Source organism: Microtus ochrogaster, chromosome 18 (assembly GCF_000317375.1).
Source record: "Microtus ochrogaster isolate Prairie Vole_2 chromosome 18, MicOch1.0, whole genome shotgun sequence".
NCBI classification, from domain to species: domain Eukaryota; kingdom Metazoa; phylum Chordata; class Mammalia; order Rodentia; family Cricetidae; genus Microtus; species Microtus ochrogaster.
The window spans coordinates 26,660,020-26,679,653 of NC_022020.1; the positions used below are offsets into that span (position 1 = coordinate 26,660,020).

Genomic DNA, 19,634 nt, shown 5'->3' on the forward strand with positions numbered 1-19,634 from the left:
GGCACCAGATCTCACTACAGATGGTTGTGAGCCACCATGCGGTTGCTGGGAATTGAACTCAGTACCTCTGGAAGAACAGACAGTGCTCTTAACCACTGAGCCATCTCTCCAGCCCCTGTTTGTTATTCTTAATGATTATTTTTAAAAAGTAGGCCCTGGGGTCTGGAGAGATGGCTCAGTGGTTAAAAACACTGGTTGCTCTTCCAGAGGACCCACGTTCAATTCCCAGCACCCACAGAGCAGCTCAGCACTGTCTCAGCACTGTCTGTAAATCCAGTCACAAGGGATTCAACACCCTCCCACAGATAAAGTACAGGCAAAACACCGATGCACATATAATAATTAAAAAAAATAAACAATAAAAAAGTAGAACCTGTTCAATTAAATAAAGGAAAACTGGACATGGTGGCTCATGCCTATAATCCCAGCACTTGGGAAGTTGGGAAGGAGGATTCCATAGTCAGCCTCAGCTACATATTGACAGAGTCGAACCCTGCCATAAACAACCAAACCCACCTCCAGAATTAAATAAACAAACAGATAACCACTTTCCGAGACTGCAAGGGAAATAGAATCCTGGGCACACCCCTCCGCACAGTGGATTGGACATCTCTGGAGCCAGGGTGCACGGGTGGATGATAGCCACAGAGACAGCACAGGGGTGACCTCAGGGCATCCCTACCTGTATGGGGGTCCAGCAGGCTCGATAGCTCTTCTTCCAGAAGTCGCTTCACAGAAAGGTTCTCCTCCTCGGGGCCTAGGGGGTCCTCTTCCAGGTCAGGCTCTGCTTGGCCACCAGGCCTGACACCTGGGCTATCTGAGCCATCTGAGCCATCTGTGTCTGGGATGGGAGCCCTGCGAAGAGGCCAACCAGGTTTCAAGTGAGGAATTTTCACATAACTGTCTGTTCACGTCATCTGTGTCATTTGCCATCTATACAGGGAACCGATGCATAGCCTGGCTTACGGAGTCAGGGTGCACCGGGTCCTATATTCCCAGCCTTCCTGCTGACTGCTCTTCTCCTGTGAGATGGGAGTAATAAGTGTAACCCTCGTGGGGTTTGTAAATGAGACTTCGTAGGGAAAAGGTTTAGCACAGAGCCCTGCCGCGGTCTAAACAGTAGGCGCACAGGGAAGAAATGGAGCCATTGGTAGTGTTGCCCTCCATGGTCCCCCTTCACGCCTCTAGGGAGTATGGCATTTAGTAAACCAGTCGATGTGTCATCTACCCAGTACCAGCCAGGCAGGGTGGGTTTTGCCTTCCTTATGCCTTGTTCTCTTCTCAAATGCGCAGAACATGGCCTAGCACACACTGGGTGTTTGACGAACACTATGGAATCAGTGACTATGGTTTCCTTCCTACTGAAGCCACCTCCCAGAGCAAAGGAACAGGTCTGTGGGGGATGCATCTGGATGAGGCACCCTTGACTCACATCTACACCTGTATCCCAGCTTCCTGGCTTAAGCCGAGGACCCTGTGTCTCACTGACCCTCAAGGCCTCTGACAGTCACTCAGGACGAAGCCCATCCCTACAGGTAAAAAGTCTCCCATGATTCCTATGTGATTTCTAATGCCCTCATTCCCCACCGTGACCGTTCCTGCTGCTATTAAGAGATCATCCAGAAGGTAGCAAACTGGGGGTAACGGGGTGACAACTCCCCTAAGTCAGGCCTCGTGCTATGCAAGGTACAGGACCCACTCCGCTCATTGGAGCCTGTCCATGAGAGCCGCCGTTCCCATTCTGCCACCCAGAATTTTGCAGCAGCTTGCCTAAGGACCCCACGGGCTAAGCAATTAAGCAAGAATTCCAATCTAGACCCATGGCTCTGGAATGTGAGCACTCTTAGGGTTCAGGAAATCATGTCCAAATGTGAAAGCCTTCAGAGCTGTGCCTCTGACCTCCTATCCCCGAGCTCCCACCCCCAGGCGAACGGATAGCCATCTAGAATTCCTTTCCCAAAGAAGGTCATAGAAACTAGAACTTTTCCCAAAGCCAACCATAAAGCCTAAAAACACACGTGAATTCCCCCCTTACTTTCTGTGTAAGAGCTGGCAATAAGGACATACTCTGGCTTGCCTAGCTTGATGGCAGGTTGTGAGTCCCTTGTTCCAGAAAAGCTCCTAGCCCATACCTGGAAGCAAGGAATGCTGGGTAGAGCAGCCAAGAAAGACACACAGATAGGCCTTTCTAAGGCTAAATTTCAATTTGCCCATACCATTTTTATCCAATTATATTTTCACAGGTATCCCTGAAACACTAAACCCAATCTTGAAAAATGTGTCTTTGGATCTTCAAAGGCTTCTTCTGTATCACATAAAACAATGATTTGAAAAACTGTAATGGGGTCTATGAGATAGGCACCTCAGTGGCTAAGGGCATTTGCTACCAAACCCTCATGCCCCGAGTTCAATCCCTGTGTGATGGAAAAGAGAGAACAGACACCCTCTGCTGTCCTCTGCCCTTCCAGACACACACACACACACACACACACACACACACACACACACACACACACACACACAAAACAACTCCCAGACTCATATACAAAATAAAGAAATGTAAAAGAATTTTTTACATTTACTACGGCTTTTCTCTTGTTCATTGGTCTGTTGGCAGTTGATTCCCACAGACTCAAATGTTGAGCCTGCAGAAGGGAAAATCTGTTTCTCCATCCATTGCTATCCTCTGGAGGGCTCCTGGCTTCCAGGACTGCCTGCAGGAGCACACCCTCACACTGACACCCTTATATAGCATTTTTGTAGGCCAAGAGAAGGAACAGTGAAAGTTACAGATTTCAAACCGATCAAGTAAGCAGGAGAGACAGTCAGAGAGCTAAGAGGTGAAGTAATTTCCTTAGCGACAAGGGGACCTGTAAATATCATAAATACAGTGGCCCCAAAATGGAGTCTCCGGAGTTGGGGGGATGGGTGCTGCCTGCTACATGTACCCCCTGGGCTGGGTTCAGAGGGTGCCCATCCTTCCACACTCACCAAGGCTGTTGGGGAGGGTGACCTAGGGGCCTGGAGGAGACCGTGCTGTGGTGCTACCCGCCACTTACCTGCTGCCGCCGGGCTTGGCCGAGTATTTATTTCCTCGGTGGTTTGGTTTGGGCTGGAATTGGCCCTGATGCAGTAAGGACAGCAGCTGGGAGATTTGCTACAAGACAGGAAAAATCTGTTGACTCCACACAATTCCGACCCAGCACGCTTCCTCGCCGGATGTTTCCCTCAAATGCTGCTGCTTTCTTTTTATAGTTTTTCCTCTGGCTTCAGATGCTTCTGCGATCAGATAGGGGGCTGGGGGAACGGACCTGTGCGGCTGAGGCAGGGACCTGGGGGAGGGTGCTTCCCAGCTTTGCCGCGTCCCTGCAGGCCCTGGGCAGCTGAAGGAGATCCTATGGAGACCCTTGGAACCATCCCCATTAGCTCTTCCCTGGGGTGACTGGTGGGCTTGGAGTGGAAAAGGCATTTCCAGAGCTTACGGTAGTTACTTTAGTAAGGATTGTCTTCAGGAGTTATTTTTCCCTTTGCACAGTGTTTAAACGTTCTGGCTTGAACTTGTGGAGGTGTTGGGGGGGGTATGCAAGACTTCCTGGTACAGGGCAGAAATGGTGTCATTTAACCAATTCACTTATTCACCCTGTCAATGGACATGGTTTTTTGTTGGTTGGTTGGTTTTTCAAGATAGGGTTTCTCTGTGTAGCAGCCCTAGCTGCCCTGGAACTAGCTCTGTAGACCAAGCTGGCTACAAACTCGCAGAGATCCGCCTGCTTCTGCCTCCTAAATGCTGGGACTAAAGGCATGTGCCACCACGGCCCGGCAATGGACATGTATTTAAAAGCATGTCTTTGTGCCAGGCTAGTGTTTCTCTGGGAATTGTAAGAATGCGAGAGGGACCCCACGTGGTCTTTGGAAGCTCATGATTTACAAGAAAGGCAAGGAAGAAGGGGACAAAGACTTCACCGGGGTCACAATTATCCGTTTACTTTTTTGTCTTTTGAGACAGGATCTTACTATGCTGTGCAGCTGCCTTGAAACTCCCGTCTTAGCCTCCCAAGGGGCTGGAGCTATAGGCATGAGCCACCAAACCTGGCTTTCATGCAGTTCAACAAATGTTTTCTTGAATTCTGACTGTGTGCCAGGAACTCCTGCTGAGACCGAAGGCTCCACAGGAATTCCGCCAGAGACTGGAAGGTCTTGGCTGTTAAGAGAAGACAGCTTCTGTTCAGGGTTCTCAAAGACTAGAAAAATGGCAGGACTTCAGGTAGATGGGAGAAGAGGAACTGACTAGATATTAGTCCTGCACCCAAGGTTCCGGAGGGAGAGGAAGCAGCCTTAGTCTTCATAGACTCGGTTCTTCCTGGTTGCCAGCCTGTGACCTTTCAGGAAGATTTTGAGACCCACGGAGACCTCAGCTTCAGCACCTTTTGTCTCTGAAGCCCTTTGAATTCTCCACAGCATTGTCAGGGTTAATTAGATCGGTGATACTAAGAGTCAGGGGTGTTACCTCTAAAAATGCTGCTTCATGGTGGCCAGCACTAGGGTGGCACGGTGACTTGGGAGAGTCAGGGTCCCTGAGCCTGCCTCAGGTAGATTCTGCCTCCTTACCCGGCCCAAAAGCCCTTAGAAGACAGGCACCTGAAAACCTTTACCCAAGCCACACTAGGTAAGCACAACTTGAAGGCCAAGCCCAGTGTCACATCCTGGAATTCAGAGTCACTTCACAGTTGGAACCCAGACTCTGGGGTTGGATTCAGGCTCACACTAACTCTGTTCCCGCCTTACCTCCCATCTTCCTGGCCCTAGAAATCGCTTCCGGGTCCTGAGTCTCAGTTTCCTCAGCAGTAGGGGAATAATAATGAGACGGAGGTCACAAGGTGGTGGGTGTTGTGGCATTTAAATGAACTGAGCTGTGTGAATCACGTGTTGATAGAGCCCCAGGTAGCACTTAATAACTACCTGGTGACAACTAATCTCCTCTGTGCCACACAACAGCTGCAGGAAGGTGATACCAACCCCTGCATTTTGTAGATATGCAACCTGAGGCACACAGTCCTTGCAGCGACAAGGCCTGGAACTTGAACTCAGGTCTGACTTTATTGTGTGGCTGAACTGTCAAAGAGACCTGGCTGTTGGGCATCTTACGCTTGACCCCCAGTTGATTCCAAAGGGGTGCCTTTCTTCCCATCACTTCAGTGTGTCGTGCAGAGTGTCTGTCGGCTCTCTACCATCATGTCCAGTGCGTGGCATAAGAGTGCATCCTAAACCAGGCAGGTGGTGCATGCCTGTGATCCCAGCACTAGGGAAGCAGAAGCAGGCAAATCCCAGCACTAATGAGTTCGAGTTCCAGAATAGGCTCCAAAGCTACAGAGAAACACTGTCTGGGAAAACCAAAACCAAACCAAAATAAAGCAAAAAGAGAGTTCATCCTGAAACCCTTTGGTGTATGAATGAGTGGAAGAATGAAGGAGTTGGCTGCAGTCCCCTCTGGGTTTGCAGGGAGCCCCAGGGTGAGGTTCCTAAGAGAAAAGCTAAAAACTACCTCTAAGTGGCTTCCTAGGAAAGGGTTGGAAAAGAAGCTGTGTCCCTGCTCCATGAGAAAGCTGAACTGATTGTCTGGCCCAACAAAAATATGTCTCTTGATGCTCAGCCTTGTGCAGCAAAAGCTCTCCAGACGTCAGAGAAGCAGTTAGGGATATGTTAAGCTCCATCCCTGAGAAGACCTCCCATTTGTGGCTAGTAAACCCCGAGGCCTGAAACAGAGGGCCCCTCATCATCCCATTAATCCTTCCCCACAGGGCAGCAGAGACCAAGCGAGCTTGACTTCGGAATTCCCATTTTGTAGATGAAGAAAATGAGACTCCACAGTTAAAGGTGATTCCCTACACTCCAGTTCTGAGCTATTGTGTTTGAACTGGGATTTGCCTCACTAGACAAGTTGTTTCCCCTGTCTCCCCAGCTGGTACACTCTGGGGTCTCAAGCAAGTCCCCTGAGGGAGTGTTACCCAGGCCTGACTGTTTCAAGGGAGGTTGTCTAGACACGATGAGCAGGTTGAGATTAGGCATGGGGAGGTGCTTTGTGGAGGGGATAGTAACCATTTGCTGAGCAGACACTACAACCCAGGCAGACACTGCTGTCCTGGCATGGCTGCCAGGGATCAATTCATTTTGTTTACTTGCAGTCTTGCAGGGAGCATGCTGCTAAAGTGGGTACCTCTAACTATAAGCTGAGTAACTTCTCTATTAGCCACAGGCGGAAAGAGGTAGAGCCAGAATTTGAAGCCAGGCAACCTTACTCCAAAGTTCTTATTTCTAGTCACTACCTGTGCTGTGTTTGCTGTGTGCCCACCCGTGCCAGGCATGCATATGTACTTTACAGGAATTAACTGATCTGATCCTCAGGACAACTCTGTAGGACACACACACACCTCACTGCCATTCCCAGTTCACCATCAAGGAAACTGAGGCAGAAACACGCCCAGGACCACACAGCTAAGATCCGTTGTCCCCAGCCCTTAAGTTCTACATCACAATATGCCTGGTGAGTCTAAGGGTGAATATGGGAAACGAGGGTATCTATTACTCTTGGTGGTGTTCTGGGGTGGGGAGGCAGTGACCAGAAAAACAGCTGCGCACGCCAGAGGTACCTGCACAGGTGGAGAATCCCCAGCGAGCTCCTCCACGGGGTTCCGTTCCGCAAAAGCAGCCACGGACAGCCGGACCAGGCTCCTCAGAATCTGGTGAGGACCAGGCTGTCCTTCAGGAGACACTTTGCCGTTGAGATTCCGCTGCCGTCTCAGGGTTGCAGAGGAGGCTGGCGGGCTCTGTGGAGCCTCCTTACTGCCCTGGTCTCCAGCCAGCCTTGCTATGGGGCTGCCAGGCAGCTGCAAAGGCCTGGAGTGTGGCTGGCCCAGGGCAGGTGGGGACTCAGGAAGGCATAGGTTCTCTCGGGAAGCGTTCCTCTGCCTGGGATGGTTGAAAAGAAAGTTGTAGGTGTCCTGCAGTACCTCCTGGCTCTCTGCCAGTGCTCCCTGGTTGCCTTGGTTACGCAGGGTCCTGTATAAGGTTGGTGTGAGGTGGAAGGGGGTGGAGTCCCAGCCTGCCTCCATCAATGCCTCCTTACTGGTATCTTTATGGGATGATTTAACGTCATCAGCCTCATCCTCCTGGGCCCTGAGCATGGGCACCAGGTGAATATCTGCCTTCTGAATGTGTTTCTGGGGCCTCTTGGGCTGGTGGCGGTAAGTGGACTCAGCTTCGCGACAGTTGTAGGCCCTATTATCCTTTTTCTCCGTCCGGCAGATGGACACGGACAGAGCCAAGATCAGCCCAAAGATGGCCAGCAGCACAGCCAGGCAGATCATTGCCAGCACTGGTGTGCTTAGGACCCCAGGCTCATGAGCAGAGTCCCTTAGGTGGTCCACGCTGGTGACAAACACAACCCTCAACAGAGCTTGAGTCTGCAAGGAGGGGCTGCCCTGGTCCTCTACTACTATCCCCAGGTCCCACTGACTCCCAATGAGGCTGCTGGCATTGGTGACATTAATCAATAGCTGCCCCAAGGTGGGGCTGAGGACAAAAAGATGAGCATCATTCCCACTTTGAATGCTGTAGAGGAGCTCCCCATTGGCCCCCGAGTCTGCATCTCTTGCCACAATCGTGGCCAAAAGATAAGACCAGGGGCTGTGGGTAGCCATTGGTGTACCAGTAACTGCTGGCTCCAAGCCATTGGGATTCTCGATGGGCAACAGAAGGTGCCCCGTGGAGGCATTTACGAGCACTGAAAGGGTGGCTTTGCCTTCACTGAGCACAGGATGGATCACTTCTGGGGCGTTATCATTGGCATCCAAGAGGCTAACCCACACAGCGATGCTGGATGCAAGCTGGGGATGCCCTCTGTCCTCTGCTATCACCTGGAACTCAAAGCCCGCCATCTGCTCATAGTCCAGTGACTTCTGAGCAGTGACTTCTCCTGTCTCAGAGTCAATAGCTACTAGGTGAGAAACGGGGGAGTCCTTGATACGGTACGACACTTTTCCATTAATGCCCAAGTCGGCATCGTGAGCTTTGACAGTGATGAGATGAAGAAAAGGTGGGTTGTTTTCCCAAGTGGAGACCTCATAGCGGCTCTTCTCGAACACGGGGGCATTGTCATTGACATCACCGACCTGAATTCGCAGCTCCATCTCAGCTGATAAGGGCCGGGGTCCTTGGTCTTGGGCGAACACGGTGAGAGTGTATGTGGACCACAGCTCTCTGTCCAGTGTGGTGTTGGTGAGCAACATGTATGTGTTGCCGTTAGTTCTTTTCAGCCTGAAATGGCCCAGCTCTTGATTCAGCCAACAGTGGACCAGACCATTGTTCCCTGAGTCCAAGTCTTTTGCACTGACAAGAGCAATGAAACTGTCCCTGGGAAGATCTTCTGACACCAGTGACGTCTGGGAGGCCCACGTGATGTGGATGCTCGGAGCGTTGTCGTTGACGTCCAAAACTTTGATGAGAACTTTGCAATGGCCTGGGATGGAATTGGGACCCAGGTCCCTTGCCTGGACATCCACCTCGTAGGCAGGATTCCTCTCATAGTCTAGGCTTTGGCGCAGAATAATCTGGCCTGTCTTGGAATCTACACCAAAGGTATTCATCACCTCTGGGGACACATGCTTGCCAAAGAAGAATTCTACCTCCCCGTTGGGTCCTTGGTCTGGGTCTGTAGCAGTCAGGTTTATGAGAAGAGTGCCAGGGGCAGTGTCTTCTGGGATTTCTAGGGCCAGTGAACTCTCAGCAAACACCGGACTATTGTCATTGGAATCCAGGACATTGACCTTGACCATGCTGGTGCCTGTCTGAGGGGGATTCCCATTGTCATAGGCAGTCAGCACCAGATCAAAAAACGAGTGGACTTCCCTGTCCAACTCCTTCACCACCACAAGTTCTGCATGTTTGGTCTCATCGGGCCCCACGATAACGTCCAGGGCAAAGTGTTCACTGGGAGACAGGGAGTAGAAATACAAACTGTTAGGACCAGTGTCTTGGTCAAGAGCTCTGTCCAAGGGGATTCGTGTGTACAGAGAGGCACTCTCGGAGATTTCCAGCTCCTGTTCACCCTTGGGAAACTCTGGCTGGTGGTCATTGATGTCCAGGACCTGAATCTCCACATGAATCAGAGCCGAAGCTCCCATGGCCAGCACATCAAAGGACACTAGGCAGGGATCTTGCTGCTGGCATAGCTGCTCCCGATCCAGCCTCCTTGACGTGCTGAGCAGGCCGTTCTCAGAGTTCATCTGAATCGGCAGTGCCTGAGGCAGCTGCAGGATCTGGAAAGCATCTCCTGCCTTCCCACGCCTCTCCTCCACTCCCAGTTCTTGGGACAGTTTCCCTATCACTGTGCCAGACGGCACTTCCTCTGTCACTTGGAATTTCACCATGAGAGTGGCCACCTCCTGACAACCCCCTGAAAGGAATAAGAAGCTGCCTGGCCCCAGGAGCCCTAGCAGGAATGGCAGAAGCAGCATCATGCTCACCGCAGGGAGAGCTGGACTCGACCGGCTGGAGGTCTTCAGAGGCAGGACACGTTCCTGGTTGGCTCGATCAGCCTGGATCTCCTGCCTCAGATCTGCTGGTACAACTTTGTCCCATAATTAGAAGATGCTGGAAGAAGCAGGATTCCCAAGCAAGGCCATCTCTGTGAAAAGTGATCCGAGCGGTCCCCAGACGGATGAATGGCTAGAGGAGATCCCTGCTCCCCAGCAGCGCCCGCTGGTTCAATCAGCAGTGATGGGCAGGAACCGGTCTGAGAGTTGACCTAGGAAAGCGGGATGTAGGGATCTAACTTCCAAACAGTCACTAGGCTGGGGAAGCAGAGAAGCAGCTTTTTCCTATGGAAACCCCACCTACAGGAAAAGGGAGGGCTGTGACTTTCAATGGCAATTAGCGAAGGAGCATTTCCTGTGGGGCTGAGAGGCCTGTCGCTGAAGAGGATGAGGCCAGGGCTCCTGGGACTGGCTGGATGGGAAGGTGCTGTCCACCAGCAAGGCAGCCAATGAGGGACAGGGAGCCACTGTGTAGCCGAGCGAGCAAAGAACTCGACCTATGCTGATGTCCCTCTAGGGCACTTCAGGCTCCCATCTCTCTTCCTCATCTCCCTTTTCAACCCCTGTGCCTTCTTCCCCCATTCTACCTTCTGCCGCTCCTTGGACTCTCCGCCTCAACTTTGCCCTCAGGCTTGTCTCTCTGAGAAGCAGCTATTATTAGTAGAAAAGTCACAGGAGCTAAAAAGTGGCATGGGTTCAAATGCTGACTTTGCTGCTTCTCAGCTGGGTCTTCTAACTTAACCTCCCTGAGCCCCTGTTCCTTCATCTTCACGGTGGGGTGTGGAGGAAAATAATTGTCCTCCCTGCAGGAACCTGTGAGGCTTGAATGAGATGATATGCAAAATCCCTTGGCCTGGTCCTGGCCTCAAATCACAAACAGCCATGTTGTTTGGGTAAGGGTATTGTAGCAGATACAGCTCATTCCACCTGCGGCAGCTGCTCTCACGTTGGCCATGGCTCACACTGACCCCTGAAGGTGCCGGTGGCTCTACCAGAGCTGTAATGCTGTCTGATCTGACCGCAAGGCTCCCCTCCCCCGTCCCCTTCCTGAGATCCTTGGGATCCATTGTTCTCTACATCTGGTCCAACTTGAGTCCCTGTCTGGGGAACCCCCAGCCTCCCTTCCTCTGTCTCGAACTTTTCACGCTTCCTTCTCCCACACCTTCCTCTCCCTTTCATCCGTCTTTCCCTCCCTTCCTCCCATTCTTCTCAGCACACTTTTGTTTATGAGAGTCCTGTGAACAGCCGCCCTGCCTCCACTCCCGGCCCGGTTTGAAGGTGAGCTCTCGCTCCCACCCATCCTCTCACTTAGGCGAGGTGCAGGCAGGCAGAGGAGTGGGCAGGCTGCCTGTGTGGCCTTGTGGCTTCTGTTCCCCCTTCTGTTGCCTCCAATATTCTTTCAGCCTTATGCCTCAGCCTTATGTAGGTTTATTCTGGAGGTCTGTAAAGCATTTGAAATGGTGGAAATTAAGGTCAGCTTCCCAGAGATGGGTGTCTACTGCTGAGTCCTTGGGGCCAGAGATGCTCCATTTGGACACAGTGATACCACTCAGGCTTGTTGGCATGGAAAATCCATGGCAGTCAGGCTTGGGGTGGCTGAGGGTTAGCCACGTGCATTTCCTCCCCTTCCCTCTGCCCTTTCTCTCCTTCCATCCTGCATTCACTTCTGGAGGTTGCTCAACCATCTCACTGAGCCCACTAAGTCTTGGTGGGGGTCCTAAGTCTATAGGGCCATTTCCTAGGGCACAACTTTGGGGACGGCCAGACCCTCGCAGACTTGGAGCACAAATGATTAAGTCTCTGAGCCTTAGCTTCCTTCTCTGAGAGTGTGACTGCCATCTTTCTTATAAGTTTATAGTAAGGATGGAAAAGCGACACCCATGGAGGCGTGAGTGTGGGGCCTGGCAGGAAGCATTCAGCAGGTAGGGATGGCCATTTTCTCTTTCTCATCTTGCAGATTTAATGGTTCAAATGCAAATGAGGAGTCAGTCATGCATTTACCTTTCTGCTTGTGTTCATTTGTTCATTTTTTCTTCCTCTGTCTGGTCTCTCTTAGCTCTGGGTAGGCAAGGCGCAGCCTATATATACTAAAAGTGGAGCCATGTGGTTCCCCTCAGAGCACGGAAACACAGTGGATGCTCATTGTCCTCTGGTGACAGCCTACATGATGACCTCACTGTCTGACCCTTATTCGTCCTACTGTTGCACCAGGCAGCAGAGAGACTGTGACCCCAAGGGGCTAATGGTCAATGCGAAAGTAGGGGAAAAGTAAAAGTGAGCCCAGCGCAGTCACTGTGGACTGTGGCCTGAGAGTCAGTGGCAGTGCCTCGGGACAAGTGCTCGGTCATCCCTGATAGACAGGAATAGTTCACTAGGGCAACGGGAAGAGCAGAGAAAGGCAAAGCAGGCCACTGACAGAGACTGGGCAGAGATGGCTCCTCGTGCTGCATCTGGAGGGTCTATGTGGTACAGAAGAAGGAAGATGGGACCAGGGTCACTGGATGATAAAAGGCCTGGGTCCTCACAGGAAGGACCTAAAACTTGTTCTGGAGGCCAGAGGAGCTTTGGGAAGGCTCAGGCAGGCCCATGAGATCAGCAATGACTTGCCAGCCTGTCACCCCCTGCATGGCCAAGTTATCAGGCTGAAGAAGCTGAACACAGGAAAGTTGTCCAAGATCCTACAGATTTACCTTCCAGAAAGTCTCTAAAGCTGCTCCCAGAAAGGTAGCGGAGAGGGGAGGCCAGTTGAGAGCCTGCAGGAGAGCTGAATGCAGAAAATGTTTGCAGAATGGGAATGTTTCCAGAATGCCATCTGGTGGCCAAAGGCAGAGAACAAAGCACAGAGGCACAGAGGGCACAGCCACCAAGGTGGGAGGGTTCGTAGAGCTGCTCTGCACAGATGTACATAACCAGAAAGATGCCACAAATCATAACGCATCTTAGTACAGTAGTTCTCAACCTTCCTAATGCTGTTAACCCCTTTAGTGTAGTTCCTCGTGGTGTGATGGCCTCCCAGCCATAAAATTATTTCATTGCTACTTCATAAGTGTAATTTTGCTACTGTTATGAATCATAATATAAATATCTGATATGTGGTCCCCAGAGGGGTCTGTATCCACAGGTGGAGAACCATTGTCTTAATAGATGACCAAACTTGGGTGTGGTGGCACATGCATATAAACCCAGTGCTAATCATGAGTTCAAGGTTATTCTTGGCTATATAGCAAGTTGGAGACCAGCCTGGGCCACACGTGATCCTGTCTCAAAATAGCAACAACATCAAAAGATAGATAGCCAGGGCTCAGAAACAATGGAGTTCATGATTTTACATGTGATATTTCTATTCTTGAAAAGAAATTGCTATGCATATTGAGCAATACTATATACAATTACAATTACATATAATAAAACAATTTATGTGCTTATGCATGCATGTGTGTATTATGACCTTGAATCAAAAAAAAATGAGCTCACATCACAAGACTTTGAATTTGTATTTTACTTGTGTTTTGTTGTTATTGCTTGTTTTGGTTTTGGGTTTTAAGTTCAAGCAACTGGGGTTGACCTTGAACTCCCCACAAAGCAAAGGATGACCTTGAATTCCCGATCCTCCTGCTTCTGCCTCCTGAATGAATATTGAGATTACGGGTCTATCACAGCCTGCTAGGTGTGATTTTTTTTTTCTTTTATTGTTGCCATTTGCGTGTTTTATTGGAACTGGTGACATAAAGTTGAGCTACCCACCCCTTCGAAGTCCCAAAGGTTTATGAAACAAGACATCAGATTGCTTACAGGTGGTTTGTCTCTGGGAAGGAGGCCTCCATGTTGTCCTTCGCTCTTCTTCCTTCTTCTGAGGGAAGCTGACCTTTAACAGCAGTCTGTCAAGGGGTGACTGAAGCTGTCACTGGAGTTTGTTTAGAAAGATTTCGTTTCCTTGAATTTTGAAAGAAGTTTGGAAGAAGTAGAGGAAGTATTTGAACTGGGTTTGAAATGCTGAACATGGCCTCCCTCGGGTGCTAGAGATTTGAAGACAGCGGTAGGTTGGGGCTGCTGCTTGACATCTTTGCTCACCCTGAGCCTTGAGGTGACTTCTTGAGCATGGCAAGGCACTGAGGGGTAAAATGAGAAGGGTGAGAACCGGCAAATCTTTTCCAAACACTTGGAATCTCCAGGGCTCACACCGGTAAGATGTATTAAGGTCTCTTGGGGCATTGGCAGGACAGCTAGATAAAGACTAAGCCCACTCTCTCAGTATAGCTGTCCTGATTTGGCCTTTTGGATTGGCTCTCCCAAGACAGTTTCGAGGAGACTTGGAAGCCTTGGCCTGAGGATTATTCCACTCGTGAAGGTGGCTGGACCATCCAAGGTCACCCTCCTTTTAGAGCCAGACCTTGCTGAAGTGAGAGCCAGGAGTCTTGACTAGGGGACCCAACTAGTTATTTTGGGTCACTGCTCTTGGCATGGCCCTTTAGGGCTTTACTAAGGCAGGTGACAAATGTCAAATCTCACACCATGGCATCTCTTTCTAGACAAGTACAGAAAGAAAAATGGACTTTGCAAGGAGAAACTTGCCAAGATATAGGACTTTCCAAGAAATGAAAAGGTGTTCTGTCTTAGAAAAGAGTAGTAGTCCCCAAAGGGGTCACACATGGGAATGACTTGGAAAGCCTGCGAAATGCCAGAGACAGGGTAAGAAAATTCATATTTCTCCTTTCCCGGTCTGCCAAGGATGATTCTTCAATTTTTAGCTCAATTATCACTCCTTCTAGCGGACCTCTACTTTCAGATTGGTCGGAACCCTTTTCTGGAGAGATGACATTGATCTACACAATAAGATGAAAAAGAATAGCAATGAAACTTGATCGCTGGAGAAAGCAGCTGGAAAGGGAATGGACGCGAGCAGGACATTTGAAATCATGGCAAACTGTGTACCTCCTTCACGATTTTCAGGAAAAATGCAAAATTAGATTGATGGTATTTTCAATCTTTCGCTCATGCCAAACTTCAGAGGGGAAGGGCACTCATTTTCTTGTTCCTTTTCTTTTTCCTTTTTGGATTTTCGAGACAGGATCTCTCTATGTACCCCTGGCTGTCCTGGAACTCACTCTGTAGACCAGGCTGGCCCTGAATTCAGAGATTCGCCTACTTTTCTGCCTCCTGAGTGCTGGGATTAAAGGTCTGGGTCACCACCAAATGGCTTAATTTACTTGTTTTAATTCTGTCTATTGTTCGTTTGTGGTGGTGGTGTTATTATTGTTTGATTCAGGAGCTCAGGAGCTCAGGCTGGCCTTGAACTCCCGGTCTTCCTGCCTCATCTGTCAAGTCTTGGGGTTACAGGTGTGTGTCTCTGATCCCGGCTTATAGACTTCAATTCTAAGACTCTTTAGGTGATTCTGACATACACTGATCTCTACCCCCACCCTACTGGGGACTCTGAGTAGAGTTTCTCAGAAGCTGCAGCCTTATCAAGTCAAGTCCTACCACCAGCTCTATAGCTTCACCAGAAAGTGAGGACGCTTCCCGCCAGCATCCCCTAGGTCACCTTCTCTCCCAATACCTGTGTCTCTCTGTAGCCACCTGGTACGGTGTCCACATTCTGCACAGTTCCCTCTTTCTTAGACCCCACCTTTGGCTTTCCTTCCTTATGGCTCCCAGGTGTAGCATGTCCCAAGCTACTGTCCTCAACCCTCTCCTGAGCATGACTGACTCCGATACAGATCGCCAGACTTGACATATAATATACAGAATGCACCGTTAGAGCTGAATTCCAGATAAACAGAGAATACATTCTTGCTCTAAGTATTTTTACCCGACAGTCCTGCTCAGATAGAATATTCACTTCAGTACAAGTTTCTTCCCGTCCCCCGACACCCCACAATTTTGCTCTCCGCAGTGAATTTGAAAATGTACCAGTAAACACAAAAGCCAAACACATTGACTGCGAGCGCCATCTGCACAATGGATATTCAGAAGCTGACTCTGTTGATTGGCCTCGTTGTGTGCTCAGCATTTCTGGGTCAGTCTGGGATCGAACTGTTCTCACACTGAAAGAACCAGCCCAGAGGAAGCCTGGATCGCACTCAGTCATTAAATCATTCAGTCACCCAATCATTCATTTATTTGGTGGAATTGAGCATGTTCTTCTCTGTTTACAAGGTCACTTTTTAGTGGGCAAGGGAAATAGCTCAAGTTGACCCACATTCTCCCTCCCTCTGAACCTTGGGGTTGGATTTTTTTTTCCTTCCTATAGAATCTAATCAGCCTAATCCTCTCCTTGCTCCAGAAAGGCTCTTGCAGGAAGGAAAATGAGCCTTCCCATCGTTACATAAATTCTCATGGGGCTTCCCTTTACAAGCTTCTGACAGCCAGGAGTTGAGCCCGGAGCTCCGAGAAAAACTGTCGCCCTCTGATTTATGATGGCAGCTGCTGCTAAACTTCACCCTCTTCCCTCCTCACAGAACCATGTTACCTTGGGGTGACAAAACTCTTTCCACTCTCATTCAGGGGGATAATAATAAAATGCCAGGTTGCAAGTATAAACACAATCATTCCGTGCCTATTACTATAACCAGAAGCAGAGGAAATACTCCACGCTATCAGACACCCGAAGCCTCTGCAGGGATCTGTCTTTACATCATCCTCCGATGACCAGGAAACTGGTCACACCAGCAATCTGATTAGTTTTTCTGATCGACACGATTGACCGCTTTATTTGCTAATAGTGTCGAGATGCTTTAAGTATGGCATAGGGGAAAATGATGCGGGCTCAGGGCTCCCACTGTCCAGGTCAGAAACAAGGACAAACCAAAGACCTTCTCCATGATCAATTCCTCAGCTTTAAAACAGGGGTGGAGGCACTAGAATGGTGTCTCCATGGTTAGGAGCATGTGCTGCTCTTGTAGAGTAACTACAGTTTCTAGGGGGATCTGATGCCTCTGGCCTTAGTGAATACCTGTACTTATGGGCACATACGTATACACAAGCATACGTAATTAAAATTAAAAAGTAGGGATGGTGACAACTATGATGATGATCATGACAATGACTGTATGTTGGGTTGCTGTATGCTGAGCTCAGTCAGTACACAGCACTTCCTGCAGAGCCCAGTGCGTGGTTAGGATTCTGTTAATTATTCATAACAGAGTTATCTGCGTACTTCTGCTTATCATTTGCTTGTTTTATTTTGTTTTTTAGGAGGAAACCTACATTCAAAAAATAGCAATTGAGTTTTCAGACTCCCTTAAGATCTACATAGTAAACAAATACACAGTACTGACCAAGGGTCAGTGATAATGGCCACTGGATGTTTAGTTTACTTCCTATTGCTGTGGGAAAACACAAGCCCTTCTCTCTCTCATTCTTTGTGCCTCTAAAGCCAGTATCACGTAGATGACACTGCCAAGGCCAGCTGCCAGACTGGATGGACCTCACTCCTTGAATCCCATGGGCAGAGCTTTTATTCAGCTGTGCTTTAGGAGCAGAAACCAGCTTAGGTTCTTTGGCAAGTTGGAAGCTTGGCTGTGTGTGGTCTTATCCCGAGGCACCCATCCCTTTATTCCAGTGCAGACCCGTGTCCTCTCCTGACCCCGTTACCTTTCAGCAGAAGCCTTGGCTGTACCATTAAGTCTCCTGGTGTTCTCTTTCTCTTCACACTGTGTGTTTTGTATTTCTCTCTGCCTCACTGCCTCTTTTTTGATTGTAGACCGGCAGAGCAGTTATCAATAGTATCCATACCACAGATTCAATAGTATACTGTCTTGAACTTGCCTCTACTAAAGAAATTAGTCCCTTGCCATTTAGCTTAGCCTCAGGCAAGTTCTTAGGACAAGTGCAGAAGGCAGGCACATTTTTTGTTAAAATGTCACAGGAATGGCCTCTCACCTAGCTCTGAAATGGCTTGAGCTGAGCCTCTACAGTCCTCCTTGCTCCCAGAACTCTCTTTTTTTTAAATATTTATTTATTTATTATGCATACAATATTCTGTCTGTGTATATGTCTGCAGGCCAGAAGAGGGCACCAGACCTCATTACAGATGGTTGTGAGCCACCATGTGGGTGCCGGGAATTGAACTCAGGACCTCTGGAAGAGCAGACAATGCTCTTAACCACTGAGCCATCTCTCCAGCCCCAGAACTCTCTTCTGAGATCCCAGAACAGCCCATTCCACTTTGCTTATAGCATTAAACCACTTTTCTAGTCTTCCACAGTCCTCCACCCCCCCCACCCCCCACAAAAAATCCAAACAAAAAGAAAGAAAACAACCACGGTCAGGTCCCTCACCGCAACAGCCCACTGTCTGGTACTGACACCTTTCTTTAGTTACTTTCTATTGCTGTGATGAATCTCCATGACCAAAGCAACGCACAGAAGAAAGTTTGTTTGGGCTCACGAGTTCAGAGGAATCAGAGTCCATCGTGTCTGAGAGTCTGGCAGCAAGTGGCAGGTGAGTGGCAGGAGCAGGAAACTGGGAGCTTACACCTTGTGCTGCCTATATGAATCGAGACAACGGATTGAAAACAGGCAAGGCTCCTTCATCTTAAAGCCCACCCCCAGTGACAGGCTTCCTGCAGCCACGCCATACCTCCCAACAGTGCCACCAACTGGTGACAAGTGTACAAATGCCTGAAACCATGGGAGATATTTCTATTTAAAAAAAAAAAAAACACAGTAGGATACCACAGTGATAGAATGCTGGCCTGATATATGGAAGTCCCTGGGTTCAATGCTCAGAACTGGAAAAATTCAAAATTCAGAAGTCAATGCAGGGCAGGTCTCACCAACGTCTAGTCTTCTCTGGGACTGGGCAGAAGTTTTATTTCTGAACTGTTGTTGTCTAAGTGTGAAGGGTCTGGTTCAGAGATGATTGTGATGGTGGCCCCTGAAAGGAGGCTGTGTGTGGAGGTGAGTTTTTGAATGCCTACTGGAAGGCAGTAAGTGTAGGACCTGGTGGAAGGCCTGTGACCTGTGTAGTGACCATTGCACTGTGTGACTCATGTCCTCTCCTCATCTGCTGTAGCTCATACAGCCCATTCTCTGACAGCCAGGGGCCCTCATCTACAACCAGAGGATGGAGTTTATCTCTTCCATTCCCGAAATTCTTATTCTTCTCTATCATTATGCCGTCAATCTTTATACATATACACAATATGTATACATATATACACATATATATTTGTATATTTATACACACATAAACGCATATATTTTTGAGATAGGGTCTTATTCTGTAGCCTAGACAAACTGGGATTCACTTCACTGTGTAGCCCAGGCTAGCCTCAAACAAATAGCAAGCCTCTGCCTGAGCCTCTTAAATGCTGAGACTGTTAGGCACGCCTGGTTTCATTGTCTCACCAAGTTTGAAACTAACTTCTATAAGACTTTCTATTTTACAACTTTGGACCAGAACTATTTCTTCCTCTGCATTATTTATTGCAGCAAATTCTAATTCTCTCACAGACTACTGGAGTCAGACCACGAGGAACTTGTCCTCATACCGGCTGCATCATATAACAGTACTGGAAAGATCACTTCCTCCTGCTAACACGATTTCTTCCTTTACAAACAGGGAGAGAGAATTACCTAAGTCATGGGGTCCTGAGTTTTTAAATGAGGTAATGCATATAAAATGCTTAATAAAGTGGAGAGTTGGACACAAGGGAAAAGTTCAATCTGAAAAACCAACCAGGCAGTCGAAACCAAAGAGAAAAAAGCCTGCTATTTTCATGGGGTCTAATGACAAAATTTATTAAAGAAAACTTTAGCCAATCTTTTCCTCAAAACTATATCCTAAATCTTTAATTTGCTTTTAACTTCCACCGAATTATTGAGTCTGTTTTGAAACAAGCACTCTCTTCCTTGCTCACAGTGCTGTGACCTTTGGGGTGAGGTCACGGCTTGATGTCACAATCCACTTTCTGCTCCAACTTTGAGACTCTCTTGAGCTGATTCTTGAACTACTTTGCTCTTTACATCTGAGAGATCCTGAGGTATTTGGTCTCATTTGAGGTTCTTCCTTCACCCCTTTGCATCTCTAAAGGGGTGTGTG

The 19,634-nt window shown here is 48.9% G+C and overlaps 1 protein-coding gene across 1 annotated transcript in view; it reads right to left on the reverse strand.

The window, feature by feature from the left end:
* Pcdh12 (protocadherin 12) overlaps positions 1-9,772 on the reverse strand; it is a 15,551-nt gene extending 5,779 nt beyond the window's left edge. Inside the window, exons 1-3 of the mRNA XM_005356018.3 lie at positions 6,648-9,772; positions 3,060-3,157; positions 683-855 (exon numbers count right to left, since the gene is read on the reverse strand). Of these exons, the coding sequence (XP_005356075.1) occupies positions 683-855; positions 3,060-3,157; positions 6,648-9,515 (3,139 nt within the window). The 5' untranslated portion in view covers positions 9,516-9,772. The remainder of the gene's footprint in view (positions 1-682; positions 856-3,059; positions 3,158-6,647) is intronic.
* Positions 9,773-19,634: the final 9,862 nt, after the last annotated feature.